This window comes from Schistocerca americana, chromosome 3, assembly GCF_021461395.2.
Source record: "Schistocerca americana isolate TAMUIC-IGC-003095 chromosome 3, iqSchAmer2.1, whole genome shotgun sequence".
NCBI lineage: Eukaryota > Metazoa > Arthropoda > Insecta > Orthoptera > Acrididae > Schistocerca > Schistocerca americana.
Genome location: NC_060121.1, coordinates 659,792,360 through 659,816,153, shown reverse-complemented (window position 1 = coordinate 659,816,153; position 23,794 = coordinate 659,792,360). Strand labels below are relative to the sequence as shown.

At 38.9% G+C, this 23,794-nt stretch overlaps 1 protein-coding gene across 1 annotated transcript in view; it reads left to right on the top strand.

Moving 5' to 3' along the window:
• The window catches only part of LOC124606551 (gem-associated protein 5), a 344,051-nt gene that overhangs the window by 269,151 nt on the left and 51,106 nt on the right, over positions 1–23,794 (top strand). Inside the window, exons 18-19 of the mRNA XM_047138535.1 lie at positions 3,503–3,760; positions 15,566–15,776. Coding sequence (XP_046994491.1) covers positions 3,503–3,760; positions 15,566–15,776 — 469 coding nt within the window. The remainder of the gene's footprint in view (positions 1–3,502; positions 3,761–15,565; positions 15,777–23,794) is intronic.

Here is a 23,794-nt window from a genome sequence, read left to right as displayed (position 1 = left end):
ATCAGCTTTACATGGTTACTCTATATCTACATCTACATCGATACTCTGCAAATCACATTTAAGTGCCTGGCAGACGGTTCATCAAACCACCTTCACAATTCTCTAGTATTCCAATCTCGTATAGCGCATGGGAAGAACAAACTCGTATATCTTTCCATATGAGCTCTGATTTCCCTTATTTTGTTGTGATGTTCATTTCTCCCTATGTAGGTCAGTGTCAACAAAATTATTTTCACATTTGGAGGAGAAAGTTGGTGATTGAAAATACACTAGAACCCCCTACATATTGCGGACATGGGGATCGTGAAGATAAGATTAGAATAATTACGCATCCACAGTCACATTCTAACAGACATTGTTCCCAATCTATGTACATGAATGGAATGAGAAGAAACATTAATAACTGGTACAATGGGACATACCCTCTGCCATACTCCAGAGTGATTTGCAGAGTATAGATGTAGAAGTACATTTACATCTACAATGGACACTCCGCAAATCACACTTAAGTGCCTGGCAGAGGGTTCATCCAACCACCTCCACAATAATTCTCTATTATCCCAATCTTGAACACCTGTATCTTTTCATGTGAGCTCTGATTTCCTGTATTTTGTGATGGTGATTGTTTCTCCCGATGTAGGCTGGCATCAACAAAATATTTTCGCATTCGGAGGAGAAAGTTGGTGATTGAAATTTTGTGAGAAGATTCTGGCACAACGAAAAATGCCTTTGTTTTAATGATGTCCACTCCAAATCCTGTATCATTTCAGTGACACACTCTCCTGTATTTCGCAGTAATACAAAAGTTCTTTTTTGAACTTTCTCGATGTACTCCATTAATCCTATCTGGTAAGGGTCCTACACCGCACAGCAGTACTCCAAAAGAGGGTGGATAGGCGTAGTGTAGGCAGTCTCTTTAGTAGATCTGTTGCATTTTCTAAGTGTTCTGCCAATAAAAAGCATCCTTTGATTTACCTTTTCCACAACATTTTCTATGTGTTCTTACCAATGTAAGTTGTTTGTAATTATAATTCCCAGGTATTTAGTTGAATTACGGCCTTTAGATTAGACTGATTTATTCTTTAACCGAAGTTGAACAGATTTCCTTTAGCACTCATATGGATGATCTTACACTTTTCATTATTTAAAGTCAATTGCCAATTTTTGCACCATACAGATATCTTTTCTAAATAATTTTGCAATTTGTTTTGGTCTTCTGATGAATTTACAAGACGATAAACGACAGCATCATCTGCAAACAACCTAAGATGGCTACTCAGATTGTCTCCTAAATCGTTTACATAGATAAGGAACAGCAGAGGACCTATAACACTACCTTGGGGAATGCCAGAAATCACTTCTGTTTCACTAAATGCTTTCCGTCACTTACTACAAACTGTGACCTCTCTGACAGGAAATCACGAATCCAGTCACATAACTGAGATTATATTTCATAAGCATGCAAGTTCACTACAAATCATTTGTATGGTACAGTGTCAGTAGCCTTCTGGAAATCTAGAAATATAGATTCTATTTGAAATCCCATGTCAATAGCACTCACTTCATGTGTGTAAAGAGCTGGTTGTGTTTCATAAGAACAATGTTTTCGAAATCCACATTGACTGTGTGTCAATAGACTGCTCTCTTCAACATAATTCACAACTTCCAAACATAATATGTGTCTATTGTCTTTCATGAATATTGGTGTGGCCTGTTCAGCTTTCCAGTCTTTGAGTATGGTTCTTTCGTCAAGTGAACAGTTGTATATGGTTGTTAAGAATGGAGCTATTGTATCAGCACACTCTGAAAAGAACCTAATTGGTATAGTGTCTGGACCGAAAAACTTGCTTTTATTAAATTGCTTCACTACTGTAAGGATATCTACTTCTAAGTTTCATGTTCACATCTGTTCTTGATTTGAATTGTGGAATATCCCCTTCATTTTCTTTGGTGAAGGAATTTTGGAATGCTGTGTTTAGTAACTCGCTTTGGCAGCACTGTTGTCAATCCATTTCCATTGCTGTTGTGCGGAGAAGGCATTGATTGTGTCCAACCACTAGCATACTTCACATATGACCAGAATCTCTTTGGATTTTCTGTCAGGCTTTGAGACAAAGTTTCATTTTGGAAACTATTATAAGCAAATCACATTGATGTCTGCGCTAAATTTTAAGCTTCTGTAAAAGATCGCCAATCTTGGGGATTTTGTGTTTGTTTAAATGTGGCATGCTTTCTTTGTTGTTTCCGCAACAGTGTTCTGACCTATTTTGTGTAACAAGGATGATAAGCTCCATCATTTGTTAATTTATTTGGTACAAATGTCTCAATAGCTGTCGATACTATTTCTTTGAATTCAAGCCACATCTGGTGTACACTTACTGGTAGAATGTTAATTTGGAAGGAGTGGAGGTTGTCTGTCAGGAAGGCACCAAGAGAATCTTTATCTGCTTTTTTGAATAGGTGATTTTTCATTTATTTTTTGTGGATTTGGCGGCTACAACATTTAGTCTCGCTACAACAACCCTGTGTTCACTGATCCTAGTAACTGGTTTGATGCTTGTTATTAACTCAAGATTATTTGTTACTAAGAGGTCATGTGTATTTTCATAACTGTTTATTATTCACTTGGGCTCATAAACTAACTGCTCAAAATAATTTTCAGATAGTTTAGCACAATTCCAGATGATAATTCATGCATACGTCTGGATTTAAACATGTATTTTCACCAACATATCAACGGTAAATTAAAATCACGACCAACTATGATTGCATGAGTCAGTTACTTGTTTGAAATTAAACTCAAGTTTTCTTTGAACCTTTCAGTAATTGTATCATCTGAGTTGGAAGGTCAGTAACAGGATTGGATTATTATTTCATTCCAGTTACCAAGAATATGATGGTGTACATTCCTAGGTAACAAGTGGATTGCAGTTTTTGAGCATATTCACATAGTGCAAACCCTATACTTGACCTGTATTTGGCTTGACCAAGAAAACTGCTTTTGCTCGTGATATACTGATTATTTTGTAAGGCCTACTGTATCTCAGAAAAAATCTGTATGTTTGTTTCTTCTTCTTATGCTGGAAGTCTGATGATTTCTATTCAAAATTTAAGCAGTGGCTGGGTGCAAATCCAGGACCCATGACATTTTGATTACTAATCAAAGATGCTACTCCTAGACCTTGACACTTCTCCTGATTGTGTGTTAGTTGGTATTATTAATTGGGAAGCACTAAGTATTTGATTAAAATGAAGACCAAAAATGCTCTAAAAGTGTAACTGTACGTGTTTGTGTCATCTGTTGATTACATAACATAAAATGAAGATGTGAAGGAGTGTAGGGCCTGGACAGTTTTCACCCAAGGATGTTATTTTTACATTTTTATTTGAATTTATCTGACAATAGCAAAGTCAATTATTTTTGGTTAGTCTGATTTGTGCATTGTTTTTCTGTATCTACACAAATACTTAAAAGTATATCAAGTATATCTATGATTTTCAGAGTGTGGAGAGAGACAGTAGAGGTTTATGCCAAGCAGCTTACTGATGCTGGTTTTTATCATAAAGCAGCCTCATATTTATTGGTGTTGAATAAAGTGAATGAAGCAGTGAAAATGTTGTCATCCAACAAACTTCATCGGGAAGCATTGAGCATAGCTAAATGCAGACTTTCAGAAGACGATCCTTTGATTAAGAATGTGCTACATGAATGGGCAACTCATCTCATAAATGGTGGCAGCTATGAACAAGCAACAGAGTGGTAAGTTAAGACAAATAAGATATAAGTAATAACTTCTGGCTCTTGTCATATCATTATGAATATGACATCAGTGGCCTAAACATTTTAATATTGGAAGTGTGTGTGTGTGTGTGTGTGTGTGTGTGTGTGTGTGTGTGTGTGTTAGCTACAGAGGGGGGAGGAATTTTTAGACAGGTGGTTAGTTACAATCCCTAAATTGAATGTTGAAATGCGGCACTGCTAATACGTAGCATGACTTCTTTCACATACGACCCTACTTTTTAGAGGATAGGATTTGCGTGTCACTGAACTGTGATAGGAGATAATGGATTGGCTTGTAGTAGAGGTCTTGCACCTAGGTTGTGTGCAGGAAAAAGACCCAGGTGGTGCAGGATTGCAGGTAGGGTTTGTGTGATAATAGACTAGGATATTGCATTTGTTGGATGGGTAACAGAATGCTATCCTGGACTATGGGGGTATGATATAAGACAGGATATTCATTATCTCAGGGCAATTTGAAAAGTGGTAAAAGCACTGGCAGTGGATGTAGTTATGTTTTTCAAGGCCTGTGTGACATTCCATGAAGAGAGATGTACTGGTTAGTGATTGATTGACAGTGGCTATTGGTTTTTTGGTGTCAAACAAATGAGCCCATTATCACACCTGTGGAACAGGATGTTCCACCCAGTCACCACTGAATGCCTTTCAATAATTCTTCACCTCTAATTTTGTTTCTCATTTAGTCCCCATTGATCTTTTAGTCCAACATCACATCTATGGAACAAAACTGAAACAGATTTCTATGACGTCTCCTTCAGTTACAACAGCAAATCTGTGGCATCTGTGAACCAGTTACCGATCAGAACTCTTCTGACCACCTAGTAGCACACAGGCATGGAAGATCTCAATCACATTCTTTACCAGGGCTTCAGTTACCTCTCACTCTATCCCAAAATAAGGAATATCCTACCCAAAATCTTACCATCATCACCAAACATAATATGCTGCTTCCCATCAAATCTATTCAATATTCCAATCCATCCTCAAGCTAAAGCAATTCTGCAATATTCAGGTAATGCACCTGTAGACAGTCAAGATACAAGACATGTCCTACACAGCCTTCCGCCACCTGCTACTGTAGTCCAGTCACATGAATTTCCTATCCTATAAGAACGAAAACAATCAATTATTGATCAAATTATTTAATTGGATAGTACTCCTTAAAAGCTGATGACTCCATCATTATCCTCCCAGCCGACAAAGGATCTACCACTGTAGTACATGACCGAAACGAATATGTTAGTGAAGGTCTATGCCAGCTGTCTGACACCTCTACATACAGCGTCTGCCATCAAGACCGCATGCCTGTGATTCAAACTGACCTGCAGTCCTTCCTTAAAAACTCAGACCCCTCATAAGGACTAACACCTCAATCCATAGAACTTCTCACCACACCCAAACCACACACCCCAACATTTACTTTCTTCCTAAAATCCACAAACCCAATCATCCTGTTCGTCCAGTAGTTGCTGGCTTCAAAGCACCCATTGAACATATATCTGCCTTAGTTGACCAACATCTGCAACCTATAGTACAAAATCTCCCCTCCTACATCAAAGATACCAATCATTTCATAGATTGTCTGAGATTCATGCCCATCCCAATCCCACTACACACCTTGTTTGTCACCATTGATGCCACATCCCTCTAGACAAACATCCCTCACGTATATGGTCTGCCTGCTGCTGAACATTTCCTTAGTCGGTGCCCACCTGATCCCAAACCTATGACATCCTTCCTACTCCCCTTATTCAACTTTATACCTGTACCTGGTTTGGTTTAGGTACATTAATAACATCTTTACTATATGGACTGATGGTGAGGCTGACCTGCTAAAATTCCGGGAATCTCTGAATAGCTTCTCCCAATTAAATTTTGCATGGTCCTGTTCTGAATCCCATGTCACTTTTATTGATGTTGATCACGTCCTCACCGAAGGCCAGCTACACACTTCCGTTCACATTAAACCTACCAGCAAACAACAGTACTTACATTTTGACGATTGGTGTCCTTTCCGTGTCAAACATTCCTTTCCATACAGCCTACGCATCCAAGGCAAATGTATTTGTTCAGATGCACACTCTTCACGGAATACACCCCCAATTTCACCTCAGCCTTCACTGCACATGATTACCTCACCAGCCTAGTTAAAAAGCAGATTTCCTGGGCCATCACATCCAATCCTGGTACTGCTGATCCCTCCACAAAAAAAAACTTCAGAACACACCATTGGTGACTCAGTATTATCCTGGTCTGGAATGGGTTAATCAGCTACTTCGACAGGGCCGTAATTTCCAAAAATCATGCCCTGATATGAGATCCATTCTGCCTGAAATTTTGCCCTCCATGCCATAGCTTTCCATTGTCTGCCCAGTGTCCACAGTATTCTTGTCAAACCGTATGCTTCTTCTGCACCCATCTCTCTACTGTATGGCTCCTACCCCTGTGACCGTTCCCATTGCAAGACTTGCCCTATGCACTCTCCTACCACCACCTATTCCAGCCCTGTAACTGGCAAAACATACATTATCAAAGGGAGAACCACCTGTGAAATGATGCACCATATATCATCTGTTATGTAAACACTGTTTGGCTTTTTACATTGGCATGACTACCACCAAATTATCATTTAGGATGACTGGGCATAGGCAGAGGGTATATACTGACAACTTGCAATATCCTGTTGCAGAGCATGCTGTACAATATGACATTTGTGACCTCGGCACCTGTTTCATCACATTTGCCATCTGGATTCTTCCCCCCCAGACACCAGGTTCTCAGAACTCTACAGTTGGGAACTAGCACTAAAACATGTCCTTGGTTCTTGGCACCTACCAGGCCTTAATTTACGTTAATTTCTTCCGTCTCAGCTTTTCTTCACTGTAACTACTCTTTGCTTCACTCCGTTTTAATTTCATCCATCTCTCATTGTCTTTCCTGTCTATTTTTCACTGCCCCCTCCCGCCTCTGTTATGTACATGTTGTGTACATAGTTCCACGTAGTCAGTGTGTACACAACTTTCCCATTAGAGTGCGCCCCGCTAAGCACAACAGCTCAGGCGCAACGCTCGTCTGTCTCCGCAGTACGAGATGGCGCTGCCTTAGAGACGGACCAAATTCTGCTTCCGCCGATCCAAATATTAATATGTAACACAGCGAATGAGATTGCTGCTTACGTAGAACCTTTTCTCCTCGCGGATCACACTCGCGCACTGATACCTGAACGCGCGAGGTATTATAACGAGTGTACAGACCTCCGATTAGTCAGTCTGCATTAGTCTGTACCAGTCTATAGTCAAGTTTCAGTCTGCACCTAAGAAGATTGTCATATTCCTGTACATAGCCATGAAGATAAATGTATAGACACTTTGTCAAGTATCAGAGATATGTGAGAATAAGATTAATGCACCAAGACCAAAGGAATTTCAGATTGTCAGTTGTAAACACCATCCAAAATCAAGTTATGTAATGTCTATGCTTTTTATTATTTTAATAAATGTGTGTGAAAATTAATCAAGTTCTGTTTAAAGTTGGTCAGCTTCTTGGAGGTCTTTTGCAGCAAATCATGGGTTTCATGTTCCCAAACAATGATGGGATTTTTGTGGATGATAATACACCATGTCACAGGGCAACAATTGTTCACGACCAGTCTGAAGCATATTTGGACAATTCAAGTTAAGGCCATACAAATCACTCAGTATGACCCATCACACATTTGCAGGACATAATCAAAAGATCAGTTCATGCGCAAAGTTCTGCACTGGCAAAACTTTGGCAATTATGGGCGGCTGTAGAGGCAGCATGGCTCAGTGTTTCTGCAATGGACTTCCAACAAATTGTTGAGTCCATTCTACGTCAAGTCGCTGCACTACTCCGAGCAAAAGAAGGTCCGACATGTTATTAGGAGGTATTGTATTACTTTTGTCACCTTAGTGTAAACCAGCGTTACTACAATTAGTCTACAGCATTTAATATGAATGTGACAACTAACAAGTTGCTCATTCACTTCAGTGGCCACTGCCAACTCGTGGCGAATCACAAACTCACCTACCTAATTGGTGAGCCTGCTTAACACCACATCAGTGATTTTAGTAGCTGATTAAATGTGTGTGTGATTTGCTTCCACTTCCGGCGATCATACCTGCTCAACTACCTCAACAGGAAAAAATCTCTGTCTAGCGTACTCTCCATTCTCACAATCCTCTTGGTCTAGACCTCTGCTAATCACCCTTCCCCTTTTAATTTTTCTCTCCATTAATTTTCCACATGACCCTTTCCTGTACAAACCTTAAAAGGCCATGTACCCCTAGAGCTTGGCTTACAGAAATGTTAGTAACACCGTTACGGTTCTCTCTGTGACAGGTCATGCAGCACTGCTTGCATATGTTGAGCTTTTCTGTGCAGCACTTGACATGAAGGCTCATTGTGCCACCAATCACAGAAAAGGCTAGGCACGACATCCACTGTACCCATTGCTGCTATATGAATTGTTACCAAAGTGCTGGAGCAGACATGCCAGTCACTATGAAATATTTCTCATCCATTTTAAGAAAACTAGTAGATTTTTTTTTTTTCCAAGTCTTATAGCCTCACATCTTTGCTTGATGATGGAACTGGTTTTTTTTTTTTTTTTTCTTTTTTTTTTTTTTTTTCCATTATAGTGAAAGCATTGAAATTAAGTAACCCATTTGACAAAATTTTTGGAGTAACATTGTATTTAAAGGTGAGAGCAGAAAAATGTCTACCTCAATTCTCAAGATACTAGTTTGTACATATGGCAGAAGGTTCTTATGCAGCATATATGCAAAAACCATCCTACTGTCTGTATTTCATAAATGGTTCAGGATATTGGAACAAGTTTTTCTGCAAGTGATAGCACACAAAGAGGCACTGACCGACATCAATACCTCCCCTCAGTGCAGCACTCTATGAAGAATGGGCTGCCATTCCCCAAGAAACTTTCCAGCACCTGATTGAACATATGTCTGCGACAGTGGAAGCTGTCATCAAGGCTAAGGGTGGGCCAGTACCGTACTGAATTCCAGCATTACCGGTGGAGGGCACCATGAACTTGTAAGTAATTTTCAGATAGGTGTCCGGATACTTTTGATCACATAGTGTATCTCGTATGTTATCCAAGAATTCTACTATTTGATCGTCTGCTGTGTTCATTATTTCATATCTCAAATCTACCCTTGAGATTTTTGACAACGTCTATGTCTTGTATCCAGGTCCCATCTCCTTCATTTTGTAATGTGACTTTATCAGTTTTGACATGCTGTTCATAAGCAGTAAATCATGTCCAGTTCACATTTGCCACTGGAAATGTTTTGCAGTTTAACATGTGGTTTTAAAAACTCTTCGATACCATTACATAATGCATTTGAAATATTCCGATGTCTTCAGATCTGTTACATTTATAAAACTGTTTTTATGATTCTTAAACCTAATGGTGGCGATGATTCAAATATGCTGTGTGTTATTTTCTAACGGATTGCTTCATCTTTTCTTTACCTCAGTTCATGTTCACTACTTTTTCCTTTTTGTATGATTGAATTCTAGTTCCCCACGAGATTTTATCTCTGTTAAGGACCTGAACATTTTTTTCCTGCATTCTTCAAGTGTCTTGATCATCTGTGGTGCTAGCAGGCATGTAAACTTGTACTACTGTCATGAATGATGGCTTTCTGTCCATCTTGCCTACGATGATGCTAATTGCAGTTGAGTATAGTGATACTAATCCATTGTTTGTGTGCGATCTTCATATAGTAAACATTTGAGGCAGTCAATTGCAAAACTGGTGTTGTCCATTGTAAGAAATTTTAGAGGACAGGCAAACAAGGCTAAATAAATCTTAATTATGACATAAATTGAACTTCTTCAACCAAATAGGAATGCATAATTTTGATATAGTAACTTGTGAGTAATTGGAAGTATAAATAGATTAGACAAGTTTTGGAACAGTGTACTGCAAAGACTTAGTTCTAGTACTCACTCTCTGGTGAGATTAGCTTGTCCACAGAAATCTGTGAGGTCGCTTACTTATGGCCTTATGTGAAAGGCAGTCTTACAGAGGTTCAATTTCTTGCACCAGGCTATTGGAAACCATCCCCTATAATGATCACTAATCTCCAAGTTTCATACAAAATGTACTCACTGGCAGAGCATATATTCAGGATATCTACTAAACTGTTTTGTAGTTATTTCTACTGCAGTAATGGGCAGCGTGGAGGGTAAAAATCGTAGAGGGAGACCAAGAGATGAATACACTAAGCAGATTCAGAAGGATGTAGGCTGCAGAAGGTACTGGGAGATGATGAAGCTTGCAGAGGATAGAGTAGCATGGAGAGCTGCATCAAACCAGTCTCAGGACTGAAGACAACAACAACAACAATGGGATTTGCTTTTCTATCCATATAATCGAGGATCCCCCTCCTTTTTTTCCCTCAAATGTCGATAAATGCTTAGTTGTTCAAAATTTAAATTTTTATAGTTAAAATTGCACTCGTTGCCAAATACAATCTGTGAAACAGTTTTGTCAGAAGACAATATTTGGTGTTATTATAGGGTATTGAAAACTATTAGTTTATGCATAACTCTATATTTGCTTTCAGCCAGTTAAAGCAAAAGTTGATAAAAGCAAACTGCGCTTTGCTCCTGGGAAACCCGAAGTGAGAATAACAATGTAGGACATCATTGTTGATGATAATGTGAGAATGTTTATTGCAACAATAAAAAATTGGTGAAGTGTGAGGAAGGCTTTGGCCCAGAGGTTTTGAGAATTTCAGCAGTCCCAGGACCTCCAAGACTTTCGAGAATAGTTTAATTTTAAGTTTAAGTTCTTTGTGTAATTTCACATTTGCTATTGCAATTCATGACAAAAAGGAGTTTTGTTAGAGAGACAGTTTTTTTTTTTTTTGTGGGGCGGTGGGGGGAAATCATGTGGTATAATTACAAATTAACAGTTTCCAGATTTTTTTTTTGTTTTGCTGTAAAACCATACGTCTTGCCAAATTCATGATTCTGGGTCAATGGGAAGAACCATACAGTTTTCGATGAGTGAGAATGTGACGTAATGGCCGTATCTTTTGATTCCACTTACTTAGAATCATAAATCTTTGACACCACCAGAGAAATATACACCTTGTTATGTCACATAAATGTGAACTTCATACATCTTCCCTTTCTTGAGAAAATGGGTCCTTACAGATGGATCACAACACACACACACACACACACACAGACGCGCGCGCACACACACACACACACACACACACACACACACACACACACTTCCTAGGATTTAATTACACATTAACAATTTTTGGATTTTTACATTTACTTGTACTGTCAAATCTTGCTGCTTGCCATTGCCAAGTTTCATGGGTTGAGGTCAATGGGAAGTACCCTATAGGTTTTGATGAATGAGTTTGCAAGTATCAAAATATTTGACATAAAAGGCTATATCTTTTAACTGCATTGATTTGTACGCTTACATTTTCTACACCTTAGACCTTAGTATGTGACATATTTGAACTTGGTATGTCTACCCACTCCTGTGAAAAAAGTTTATTTACTGACAGGCTGACAGACAAATGGACAACAAAGTGATCAGGTTCGTTTTTCTCAGTTAAAGAATGGAACCCTAAAAGGAACATAAACTGTATGCAAGCACTTGTTGCCAGAGCCAGCAATAGAAGTAAATTAGTGGTTTACATTAACAACATTAACTCCTCATAATTGCTCAGTTGAAATCAGCTTTCTCATGGAGAAGGAACATCAAGAAAGAAGCAGAAAGGATGAATACTGTTTCAGTAAATTTCAGCATAAGGGAAAAGGCTCGCCAGGCAGTACCTGTATGTGCCGCAACATCAGGGATGTCCAAAGACAGACTCTCAAAAGGAAATCAATTAATAACCAACTACCAGTCATACCACATTTGTGCAAAAAAGTTCCACGCTGCTGTAATGGAGGACAAAAATTCAAATGTGGATAAAGTATGTTTTGAAAAGGACAGTTGCTACTCATCCTATAATGGAGATGCTGAGTTGCTAATAGGCACAACAAAAGGACTGTCAGAAACTGAGTTTTTTGCCAACAAGACATTCATTGAAAATAGACCACACACACACACACACACACACACACACACACGAGCATGGTAGTTGCACTTGCCTGAGTGCAGGCAAATGCAACTACCATGCTCGTGTGTGTTTGTGTGTGTGTGTGTGTGTGTGTGTGTGGTGTTTGTTTTCTTGTTGGCCAGAAGCTCACTTTCTGACAGTCCTTTTGTTGTGCCTGTCTGCAACTCCGCATCTCCAGTATGTGGTGAATAGCAACTATCCTTTTCGTAATACTGCTTCATTCCATCCTAGATTTTCCATTGTTTAAAGTATGTTTTGATATACAACAGAATCAGCCAATACCGAAGCTCTCCATAAGTGAAGTATTATCTTTGGGGTTGGCTATACAATTTGTACTTTACAATTTATTCCCAAACACAGGCACAGGAAAGTATTACTTTTCTTATTTAACTTGAAACAAAAGCAGTCAAGTAGCCTATGCTCTGTTGGATTTTCTCAAAAACGTTGAGGCGACTCAGCCAGAAAATGGTTCAAATAAAATTAATTTATTTTATTACCCCTGTACCAGTCAAAATAAAAATACAGTGATCATGGAATAAATCAGAAAATTTAATAAGCTGGTACATTATTTGCCTTATTGTGGCCATGTCTGTAATCCCGACAGACTGTTTGCTAGAGTGGATAAAGACTACCAGAACAAGGAGGATATTCTCAGTACTATAAACTGCTGGAACAACATGGTATTGTCAAAATACTTAATAAAGGTTAAGAAGCAATGGATCTTAAGCCCTTCCCTCTAAGACGCCTTTCCAAATAAGCAGATGCCAGACTGAGATTCATTGGAAGAATCCTAAGGAAACACAGTCCAAAAACAAAGGAAGTAGGTTACAGTACACTTGTTCGCCCACTGCTCGAATACTGCTCATCAGGTGGGATCCATGCCAGGTAGGGATGATAGAAGAGAGAGAGAAGATCAAACGGAGAGCAGCGCGTTTCGTTACAGGATCATTTAGCAATGAAGAAAGCGTTGCGGAGAGGATAGATAAACTTCAGTGGAAGACTGCAAGAGAGACGCGCAATAGCTCAGTACAGGCTTTTGTTGAAGTTGCGAGAACATACCTTCACCGAGGAGTCAAGCAGTATATTGCTCCCTCCTACGTGTATCTCGCGAAGAGAGCATGAGGATAAAATCAGAGAGATTGGAGCCCACACAGAGGCATACCGACTATCTTTCTTTCCACAAACAATACGAGACTGGAATAGAAGGGAGAACCGATAGAGGTACTCAAGGTACCCTCCGCCACACACTGTCAGGTGGCTTGTGGAGTATGGATGTAGATGTAGAAGTGTGTGTGTCTTATAAAAGGTCTAACAAGTAGGTATTTTTGTTAGTATTAGACACTTACAATGGAAGCCCTGTAGAGGTACAGAAATCCAGAAATTGCAACCAGCAAGTGAAGAAAGCAGCCACTTTGGAAAAGAATAAAATGAGCAGCAAGAAAGAGAAAAAGTATGTCTTAAAACCTATGACGCACTTTCATGAACCTGAATAATCCGAAGAGTTTTATAAGTGCGTTGTTTGAAAGTTATCAAAAGATTTCCAGTTTAATATTGTTATTGACAGTATTTTGTGTTGTATTTTGATTTGTTGCTATGTTACACATTTGCTTATAAAACGTTTATGGAAAAGTGCGATACTAAAATGTTATATTGAAGTACGTAATTGTATTACTATGCAAAATGATCAGTAAAGTAGCTTTCTCTGGAGTTATTGTTAAAGATAAAAAAGAAATTGAAAAAATTTGAATGAATATGTTAACAAAACATTTAACTACCATCTTTACATTTATTGACTTTCGAAAAAACCTGCAGACTTTTTTTCTTCTGTCTTAAGATCAACATTGAAAATTTTATACTCATAAACACAGAAGTGTGCCTAAAAATCTGTGTAAATGTTAAATTATCTCATTTATGTAATTAGTATTCTTAAGATTTTAAAAAAAAGTCATACCTTAAAAATTTACTTTCTTGCATTTATCAATTTTGATGAAAACGCTCCTCAGTTATTGTTCGCAAACTACTTGCCATCTGTGAAATATTTCCCCCAAGCATAGTCACCAGACTGTCCATTGAGTGTACACGAAACTTAATTGAACAGTGGTTGGTTTAGTTTACAATACTATAAGAAGCTCTGACCATCATTAAAACCTTGGACCTCCTTTCTGTAAAGATGATACTCGGCACTTCGTGACTTATCCATATATAATTTTTGCAGCCTTGCGTGTAACATACCCCATACTGATGTTGATTTTTTACAGACAAATTTTCTGTTTACAGATGTAGTGCCATTTATGCATGCATTTTGTAATCTCAAAAGCCAGATGTAGAGAAATTGAAATATTTGTCTGCAAAAGAAATCGCTGCAATCCTCTCAAACTGAATTCATATACTGGATACCCTAATATCTGTTGTTATGTAGTGATGCAGTTATTAGCTGCCCTCACATTTGTTGTGAAAAGAACTGAATTATGCAGTGGTCATTGCTTATGATATTGGTTGTCACTTACTTGTTTTTGCTTTTGCCTATGATTGTCTAACCATGGAGATGTGTAAATTATTTACTGACATGTGAAAAACCAACTTAATTTCAGACTTTCAGCTCAAAATTACACTACTGTGTCTCTTAATAGGTGATTAATTTGTTTTCGTTGTTTCAAAGTCCACTTGAAATGTCTTCTCCATTCAATTACAGTTGCTAGTCCATTTATCTCCCTAATCAATACCAAAATAAATACTTTCATAATCTGGATTCCCAAGATATAGTTTAATTATATTCAGATAATTAAGAGATGATCTTTTGGGGTATTCTCCTTGTATCCTCAAAATATAATTGAAATGTTCAGGAATTATAATAATCTTGACTTTATATTTGGGGAGCACATTGGGATATTAGTGTTATTTTCTTTTCTAAATACAAATAGAAATGACATTTTTTCGTACAGAACATTGTGTACTAGGTGATTAGGTTATTAATTGCATTATGTAATTAAAAATTAAGGATCTGATCAGTTTTATATTTAAATTATGTGTAATGTAGTAGTCATAAGTGGAAAAAAGAAGATTGAGATAATTAAAACAATGACAATTTTTTCTGAATTGATAGTGTCAGAATGTAACTGCAGTGGCCCAAAGCATAGGCTGGCCATTCCCACTTTGTTTTAAAGTCCTTACTGCCACTGTTGCTGTTGACCGTTCCTTTGGTGGGCATAAAAAGTACAAAAGGTATATAAAGCAGAACTGTGAATTACTGCATTATTTAGCTTCAGACTGACATTATCTGGAAGAATGAAGACAGAAGCGTTATTGGTAGTTGGTAAACTAAACCTTAGGTTGAGTAACATATTGAATCGTCTATGTTCAGATGAACTTAAAATGTAATGAAAGAAGCTCTGGTAGTGTATGAAAGAAATTCATTGTATGTGTTATTATTTTAAGGTCAATTTTAGATTTTCCAGGACTTACCTATGCATGCAATTTCTCAGATACCTTTTAATTTAGCCATACTCACATTGTCTGGTGAGTATGATGTTTTTTTCCCCCTGCATGAAGTAACAGCAGTAGTAATTTTTGTGTTGCTTATAGTTGTTTGTTGTATGTTATGAGCTGAATTAAATATTTGCAGCTTGTTGGCGACAGGTGATATGGTGGAAGCAGCTAAAGTGATTGCGAAGCGACCAGAACCAGAGGCTCTCTGCATTGCTGTCCAGATTGCACAGAAAGCAGGGGATCTAGACCTTGCTAATGCTTTTCTAAAGAAAAGTGTGTGTGAATATCTCCTTCATGAGAAGTGGGATTCTGCACTTGAAATGCTTCACCACAACATAAACAACAACGTGAGTGTTGGATTCTGTTGTCATCAAAAATGATAATGGCAGCTCATATAACATTTCCACCTTCTTGTGATTTGTCCTTTATTTTTTCTCTTATCCCTTTAAATCTTCCTTCAGAAACATTGTACTTCTTGTGTGCAGGTTTCTTTCCCCAGAAAACTTCTCACCTCCCCCACAACTCTTTTGAGTACGTACCAAAGGTAGGCCGCAAGCCATTCATCTACTTCTACATGATTACATGAGCTACAATCAGGTACCTGGCAGAGAGTTAATTGAACTGTGTTCAAGCTATTTCTCTACCATTCTATTCACAAACAACAGCTCACAGTAAAAAATGAACACGTAAACCTTTCTTTGTGAGCTCTGAATTCTCTAGTTTTATTATGATGATCTTTTCTTCGTAAGCTGGTAGGCGCAAGCAAAATATTTTTGCATTCAGCGGCGAATGTGGTTAATTGAAATTTCATGAGAAGATGTTCCTGACTTTCCAGTAATTACTGGAAACTTTGACCTTTCTGACAGGAAAACACAAACCCAGTCACACAACTGAGGCAATACTCCATAGGCACACAATTTGATTAGAAGCCACTTGTGAAGAACTGTGTCAAAAGCCTTTAGGGAATCTAAAAATATGGACTCAGTTTGACATCCCCCGTCAATAGCATTCATTACTTCATGAGAATAAAGAATTAGTTGTGTTTCACAAGAACAATATTTTCTGAATCTGTGTTGGCTATTTGCCATTAAATAGTTTTCTTTGAGGTAATTCATAATGTTTGAACACAGTATATGTTCCAAAATCCTACCGCAATTGACATGAGTGATAATGGTCTGTAATTCAGTGAATTATTCCTATTTTCATTTTTGGGTATTGGAGTGGCCTGTGCAAATTTCCAGTCTTTAGGTATGGATCCTTTGACGATTGAGTTGTTGTATATGATTGGAAAGTGTGGAGCTATTGTGTCAGCATATTCTGAAAGGAACCTATCTAGTATACAATCTGAGCTGAGGGCCTTGCCTTTGTTAAGTGACTTAAGCTGATTTGGTACATAAAGTATATCTACTTATAAGTTACTCGTATTGGCAGTTGTTCTTGGTACAAATTCTGGAATATTTACTGTGTCTTCTATGATGAAGTTCAGAAAACCATGTTTAGTTATTCTGCTTTGGTGACTCTGTCATCAGTAACATTACCATTGTTATCACGTAGTGAAGGTACTGTTTGCATCTTGCCGCTGGTGTGCTTTACATACTGCCAGAACCTCTTTGGGTGTTCTGCCAGATTTCGAACCACAGTGTCATTGTGGAAACTATTAAAAGCACTGAAGATTGCACTAAATTTTGCACTTCTGTAAAACTTTGCCAATCTTGCAAATTTTGCATTCTGTTAAAGTTTGCATGCTTTTTCCATTGTGTTCTGATCTCTTTTGTGTACCTTTTGGGATCAGTACCATCTCTTATTAATTTATGTGGTACATCTTTCTGTTAAACTTGGCATGCTTTTTCCCTTGTGTTATGGCCTGTTTTGTGTACCTTGAGGGATCAGTACCATCTCTTATTAATTTATGTGGTACATCTTCCTCAATTACAATTGTTACTATTTCTTTGAAGTTAAACCACATGTGTCCTACACTTAATGATTAGACTGGAAGGAATGGAGACAGTACTTTTTTCTATCCTGTCCTGCAGTTTTACTCTCTGCCTATGTCTTCTCTCAGACTTGTCCTCTAGGACAGATTTCTTGTTGGCACACTAGCTTGTTTGAAGGACATTGATTATCACTTTAGGTACCTGTACAGTAGTATCCCCTGGACTGTGCAGGAAATGCACTATCGTTGTCCAACTTGTTATGTCCCTTTGCATGCGGAGGAATATGTGCCTGTCCGTTTGGGGGCATCAGGTCTCCACGCAGTAGTCATCAAGCCTGGTGGCCATTACTTTGGCTGGGTGATGCACATGCTCAAGCTCTTGTTCAGAACAGACCATGTCATGGCAGATTTGTCATGTGGTGACTAAATAAAAGGTATCAGCGGTGGCCGTGAGCTCCAGCAATCTCTTCAGACAGATTTGAATGCTTCAATAGGATCATTACAGCCTCAAGAACTTTCAGTCCTTGCCCATGCCACAGAGAAAAGTAAAATCAACAGCACTGAAGAATCTTTCTCTCCTAAATTCCTGGTTTGCACCCAGACTGATGGGGAGTCTTTTTTCTATCTAGTAAGCCAATGTTCTTTGTAGGCAATATCAAAAATCTATTCTCTCAGAAACTTAAGAGGTCAGTCTGTGTCAATCTAATCTGCAAATTCTGTGTAGTCTCAAGTGCTACTCTCTCACAAAAAACTTGGTGACATGCCTGTTATGACAACCTGAACAAGGTACAAGGTTTAATTTTTCACCAGGACTTAACACTGCAGACCTATGAAAAATTATGTAAAAAATTGGAGAAGATAGGGATCCACTTTGTACGAGGGTGGTTAGAAAAGTTCTCAGAATCACCATGAGAGGTCAGTGCTAGTGCAACGAGTTGTTCATGTGATATTCACTGGACTGTTGCCTGTAAACATGTGCCACATCAGTGCTCTTGGAAGAGAGCTGTGGTGGTGACACGGCTCTGTTGTTGTTCCCGCATAGTGATTTGCGAAGGTGGAAAAAATTGAGATTCGAGCAGTGATTAAATATCCATAAAGAAAGGTATGAAAGCAAAGGATATTCATGTCGATTTCCAGGATACACTGAGTGACTCTGCTCATTCATATTCACCTATTGCCAAGTGGACAAATAAATTTAAATTTGGCCGGGAGACCTTAGATGATGTTCCTTGTAGTGGTCAGCCAAGATATGTCACTACTCCAGAAATCATTGCAAAAGTGCACAAAATGGTCATGGAGGATCACCAATTGAAAGTGTGTGAAATTGCTCAAACTTGTCAGATGTCATCTGAAAGAGTATATCACATTTTAACTGAAGAATTAGAATGAAAAAATTATCTGCAAGATGGCTGCCGTGACTCTCGACACATGCCCGCACACGTGTGCCATTGCCATGACAAAATGTCACGAACTAAGTTATGAATTGTTGCCACTCTCACCTTATTCACCTGATATGGCTCCGTCAGACTTCCATCTCTTCCCAAAACTGAAAATTTTTGTTGGTGTACAAAGATTCACTTCAAATGAAGAATTGATAGCCGAAGTTGACAACCATTTTGCAGGCCTGGAGGAAACTCATTTTCGAGATGGGATCAAGGCACTGGAACATCGTTGGACCAAGTGCATTAATCTACAAGGAGACTACATTGAAAAATAAAAAAAAGTGATGTAAGTACTTCTTTTCTATTCCGTTCTGAGAACTTTTCAAACCACCATCGTATGTTGTATACTTTAAGGTTTGCCAGACTACTATATTGATACCAGGCACTCATAAACATAAAAAAAGAATGCCAAGTCCAGGAATGTAAGATCGCCTTTCATATTTTGAGGCATAGGAAAAGTACAACAGCTTAATGTTGAATTTTGTCACTATTGAGGCTAGGTCATCGCTAGTAACTTGAGTATTTACTCTCTCAATGCCAACATCTGGTAGGTGTGCAAGTAAATTAGTCCATAAGGGAGATATGCCCTTCCCTGTTGTGGCTGGTACAATACCATCTTCTCAACTGTCTGGAGAAGCAGCATCTGCCTATTGGCATCTACTGATGATAGGCAACCCTCTCCCTCCAAGTTTACATATCAGCAACCTGATACCAACTGGCTGAAGGAGTCATGAAACGTGGATCCAATAGCTCCCTGCTCCTTTTCATTTCCTACCCTCGCAGCGGATAAGTCCTCCCAAGAGCCTCAGTCTGTAAAGTAGTTATGGAGGAAAATAAGAAGTCTTGGGAGAGGCTACTCTATTGATTCCAGAGGTACCATGTCCCCTTAGCCATTGGACTCAAAACCTGTGTCTACAGATGATGCTCTGCCCACACAGCTGACAGACAGTGATCCTGGTATGTGAGCTTCATACCTAAGCAGGACACACTTAACATGATAATTCAGTGGAACTGCAGTGAATTACTTTGTAACCGGCCAGATTTACCTGGGGACTGGACAGTGGTACTTTTGGACACTTTAATCCGACAATTATTCTTCCCCCCCTCCCCCATTGGTGCTTTTAATGCACACTACATAATTGAGCAGTATAATGTCTTTTGGCAGGGGCCTTCTGACTGACCAACATCTCGCGCACCTTGATCTGTATCTTCTCAACGATAGCACCTCTTACTTATTTAACTCCACTTATGGCCCTTTTGTGGCTATCGACTATACACTCTATTTCCTCAATCTTGTATTTTTACTACAGTGGTCACTATATTATAATATTTGTGACCTGCCATGGTGGGCTCTCTGAAGGACCAGATGGCAACATGTATCTCTAACACCTTCATCCCCTCTCCATTAGAGTGTATCAACAAGGTTGTTAGCTATGTCTTCAGCATAATTGTCAGACCCACTGGAACAGCTATCCCCCTTTCTAAGAGGCCAGTACCATTGTAGACCAAAGGACTGTCAGAAGGCCTGCAACATAGTCAGGTGGTTCCTTCACAGACCGCCCTCATCACTATTAAGGGAATCCAAACAAAGGCTTGCTATCTAATTAAACACAGTAAGAAGGAATGTTAGGTGCATTGTGTCGTTTCCTTAGGAACATGTCCCTCTTCATCTCAGGTGTGGGCGAATCTCTGTAGTCCACTGGGTTACCAAAGATCAGTAACTGTTCCAGGTCTTCTCCTTCATAGTGGTATTTCTACTGATTGTTCAGTTCTTATGGAACACATTGTGCCCACTTTCCAAATATCGACATGCTCTTCTTATCCAGCTACCTTTTGAATACATGAAATACAGATTGAAGACTTCCCCCTATGCTTTGCCTTCCACCACTGTGAATCATGTAATGATCCTTTCACAGACTGGGAAATGCTTCAGGTTACCTTTTACTTTTCAAGGCTCTCTACTTTATTTATTTATTTATTTATTCATTCATTCAGTTTTTACCCCTCAAATCATTCACAGTAGAATTAGTAAATCACTCATCTCACACAGATATAAGAGAATGGCATCTGTCAACACTCAGTGCTGAGTGTTACACTCTGCCTTATTGCCATCAATGGGGTAGTGACCACCACTGGACCAGCGGTTACCCTTGCGTTGTATGTCAATGATTTTTGCATTTGCAGTAGGTTGCAGTCAAATAAGGCAGAAGATGCAGATATCATTCCCTCAGAATTAGTTAAATCAACGGGGTAAGTGGCAACGAAATGACTATTCAAGTTCATCTGTAGACTGTTTGAGTGTGAAGACATAGTATACCATCAGACTTTCAGATAAAAATCATATAAACAATCAAACATCATTTGACAGACTACTGTGCCCTGCCCTCTAATAAACTCTGTTCTATCACTGAGTTTACAGCTGCTTGGCACTCATTCTTCTGCTCCGACATCCTGTGTTGCCTTCACACCTGTAAGACTGGTCTATAGTTTTATCTTACGTAATCGGCCACCCTCACATTTTGGTTGCAGAGCTGTACATACAGTAGCTCACATCCTGATTCTCCATGCCAAGCATGGTCTTCCAGATTCTTTGCCTCTAATGTTGGTCGACGACATATGGACAGTTGAACTTGTTCCTCATTTCCTCTGAGAAAATGGTCTTCGTTCGTAGATCTAAATGTTAAACTGCTTTCGAGTGGGGGCAGGATGGTTAAGTTTGGGGTGTCTCCTGCCACTTGCTGAGCCTGAAGAGCCTAACCCCTATCTTCTCTGCCAACCATCCTGGTCAGTCCTCATTTACTCTGTTTTTAATTACTTCTAGAAGTGCTTATCCCTTTTCTTCTACTGCACCCTATTTTATTATTTTAGGGATTCCCCTTCATACAGCACTCCAATAAAAGGCAAGACATTAAAGATTCTCTAGCTTTATTAGTAGCTGATGATGATTTCGGAAAGGGGGAGGGGACTGCTACAAGATTTCATGCTACCACTGAGAGAGTGGGTTCTGTTCCTATTTTCAACACTTTAACTGTAACAGATCTGGGGCTGTTGGGAGGGATGCCTTCCATCACATGCTGAGCCCTGCATGACTCTGAATTGCACCCCACCCACATACCAGTCTCATCATTTCTCTCACCTTATTTTGCTATAGTTGGACCTCCTAATGTTCATTAACTGTTTATCCTGTTCACTTTTACTTTTACAGACTACCTCTTAACCCAGCTACAAGGAATTATTTATTCTTCTGTGTCAGGTCTCCTCTCATTGCAGATGAGCCCCTTCTGTGTGTAGTTTGTCTGGGGGGGGGGGGGGGGGGGCAAAACCACCCAACCCAACTCTAGTGCTTTTACCTTTTACTTCTCATTCATTTCTCATCCATCACTTCACTTTCAATGACTTGACTTTACAACTCGTACTATAACCCCTCCAACCATCCAATCCATTTATAATTTTTCCCCTTTCTTTGTCTGTCCATACTTTCCTCATCTGACTAATTCTACTTCTACAGCTTTTGTGTATTGTTCTCTGTGATTACTGTACTTTCCTTATTTTTGCTCTATTATTTCTTGGGGCATCATCTTTTGGAGGGCTAATATATTCATTAGGATTCACTTCTGGTTGCATGTCACAAGACAATCTGGGCCTGTGATTGTAGTGTATTTATTGCCAAAGAAAATTCAATTCCGGCTGAATGGATGATGCCTGAAGTAGAAACAGGGTGCAGTGTGTGTGTGTGTGGGGGGGGGGGGGGGGTTGTAATCATATAAATTCAATTATTTCTTTCGAAATAATGGTGGTGAGGATAAAAGGCGAGTCACATCTGGTAATCAGATGCATTTATGTATTTATTTAACCTGATCTGATTGGGGCCAACAAGACCTTTTTTTACTTCATAGTTACGTAAGAAATAATATTAAAATGATTTGAGTGTATATAGTGACAATTTGAGGCAGTACTACTGACTATTAACTAATGAAGTTAATACTGACAGTACTACTACTAATAGGAGTATCAGTGGTAGTAGTAGTAGTAGAAGTAGAAATAATAATAATGACAGTGATGATAGTGGCAGATATAGAAGGAATTTGTAGGTGTACAAGGTACATGTTTTCTTCTATAATAGTTTCTGGGGAAAGAATATTTAAGGAGACTGCACCAGCTAAGAATACTGGGAAATGAGGAAGATCTCATTGGAAAGAAGGATGTACAAGGGTAACAAGTGCATACAGGGACAATGGTAATCATTATTGTTGCTTTAGCAGATATGTCAGTAACCGTCTTCACAAGCTGGAGATGTTATTCATTTGTCTAATGTACTGTGGGAGGTTATTCCAGAGTCATGTTTCGGCTACTGGAAAGACGTCGAGAAAGTGGCTGAATGATGCAATGGGACAGAAAGGATTTTGCTTCAATGGTAATGCGTGTTTCTGCCATGTTGTTAAGGCAAGAGCATTAAGTTCGAGTAGGGACATGGGGGACAGTATACATTGATAAGACAGTACAGAACACCGTTAGTGGAAATCCCTGCACTTGTCTGCACGCAGCCAGGATAGCTGTCCATATGATGTGGAATATGATCATAGAATCGAACATCACAGATATAACAAGCACAGGCATTCATAACCAGTTCCAGGTGCCGAGAGCTTTCCTGAGAAAGGCCTTGCAAGACAACATCACTGTAATCAATGATTGGAAGTATGAGTGTTTGTATAAGTTTCTTTTTCAGGTCATGAGAGAAAAGCTTTTTATTTGATGCCTTTGTGTGCATTGCAGTTACATGCTCAGCCTAATTTAGATTTTTCATCAATTATTACTCCTACAGCCTTAGCTTAAGGAGAGAAGTTGATATTTGTCCCAGTTAGGGTTGACCAGTTTAAAAACAACAGTGACATTCATGATTATAATACCAGAAGAAAGAATGACTTACACTATCCTCTACTTAACCTGTCTTTGGCACAGAAAGGGTTAAAATGTGCTGCTGTAAAATTTT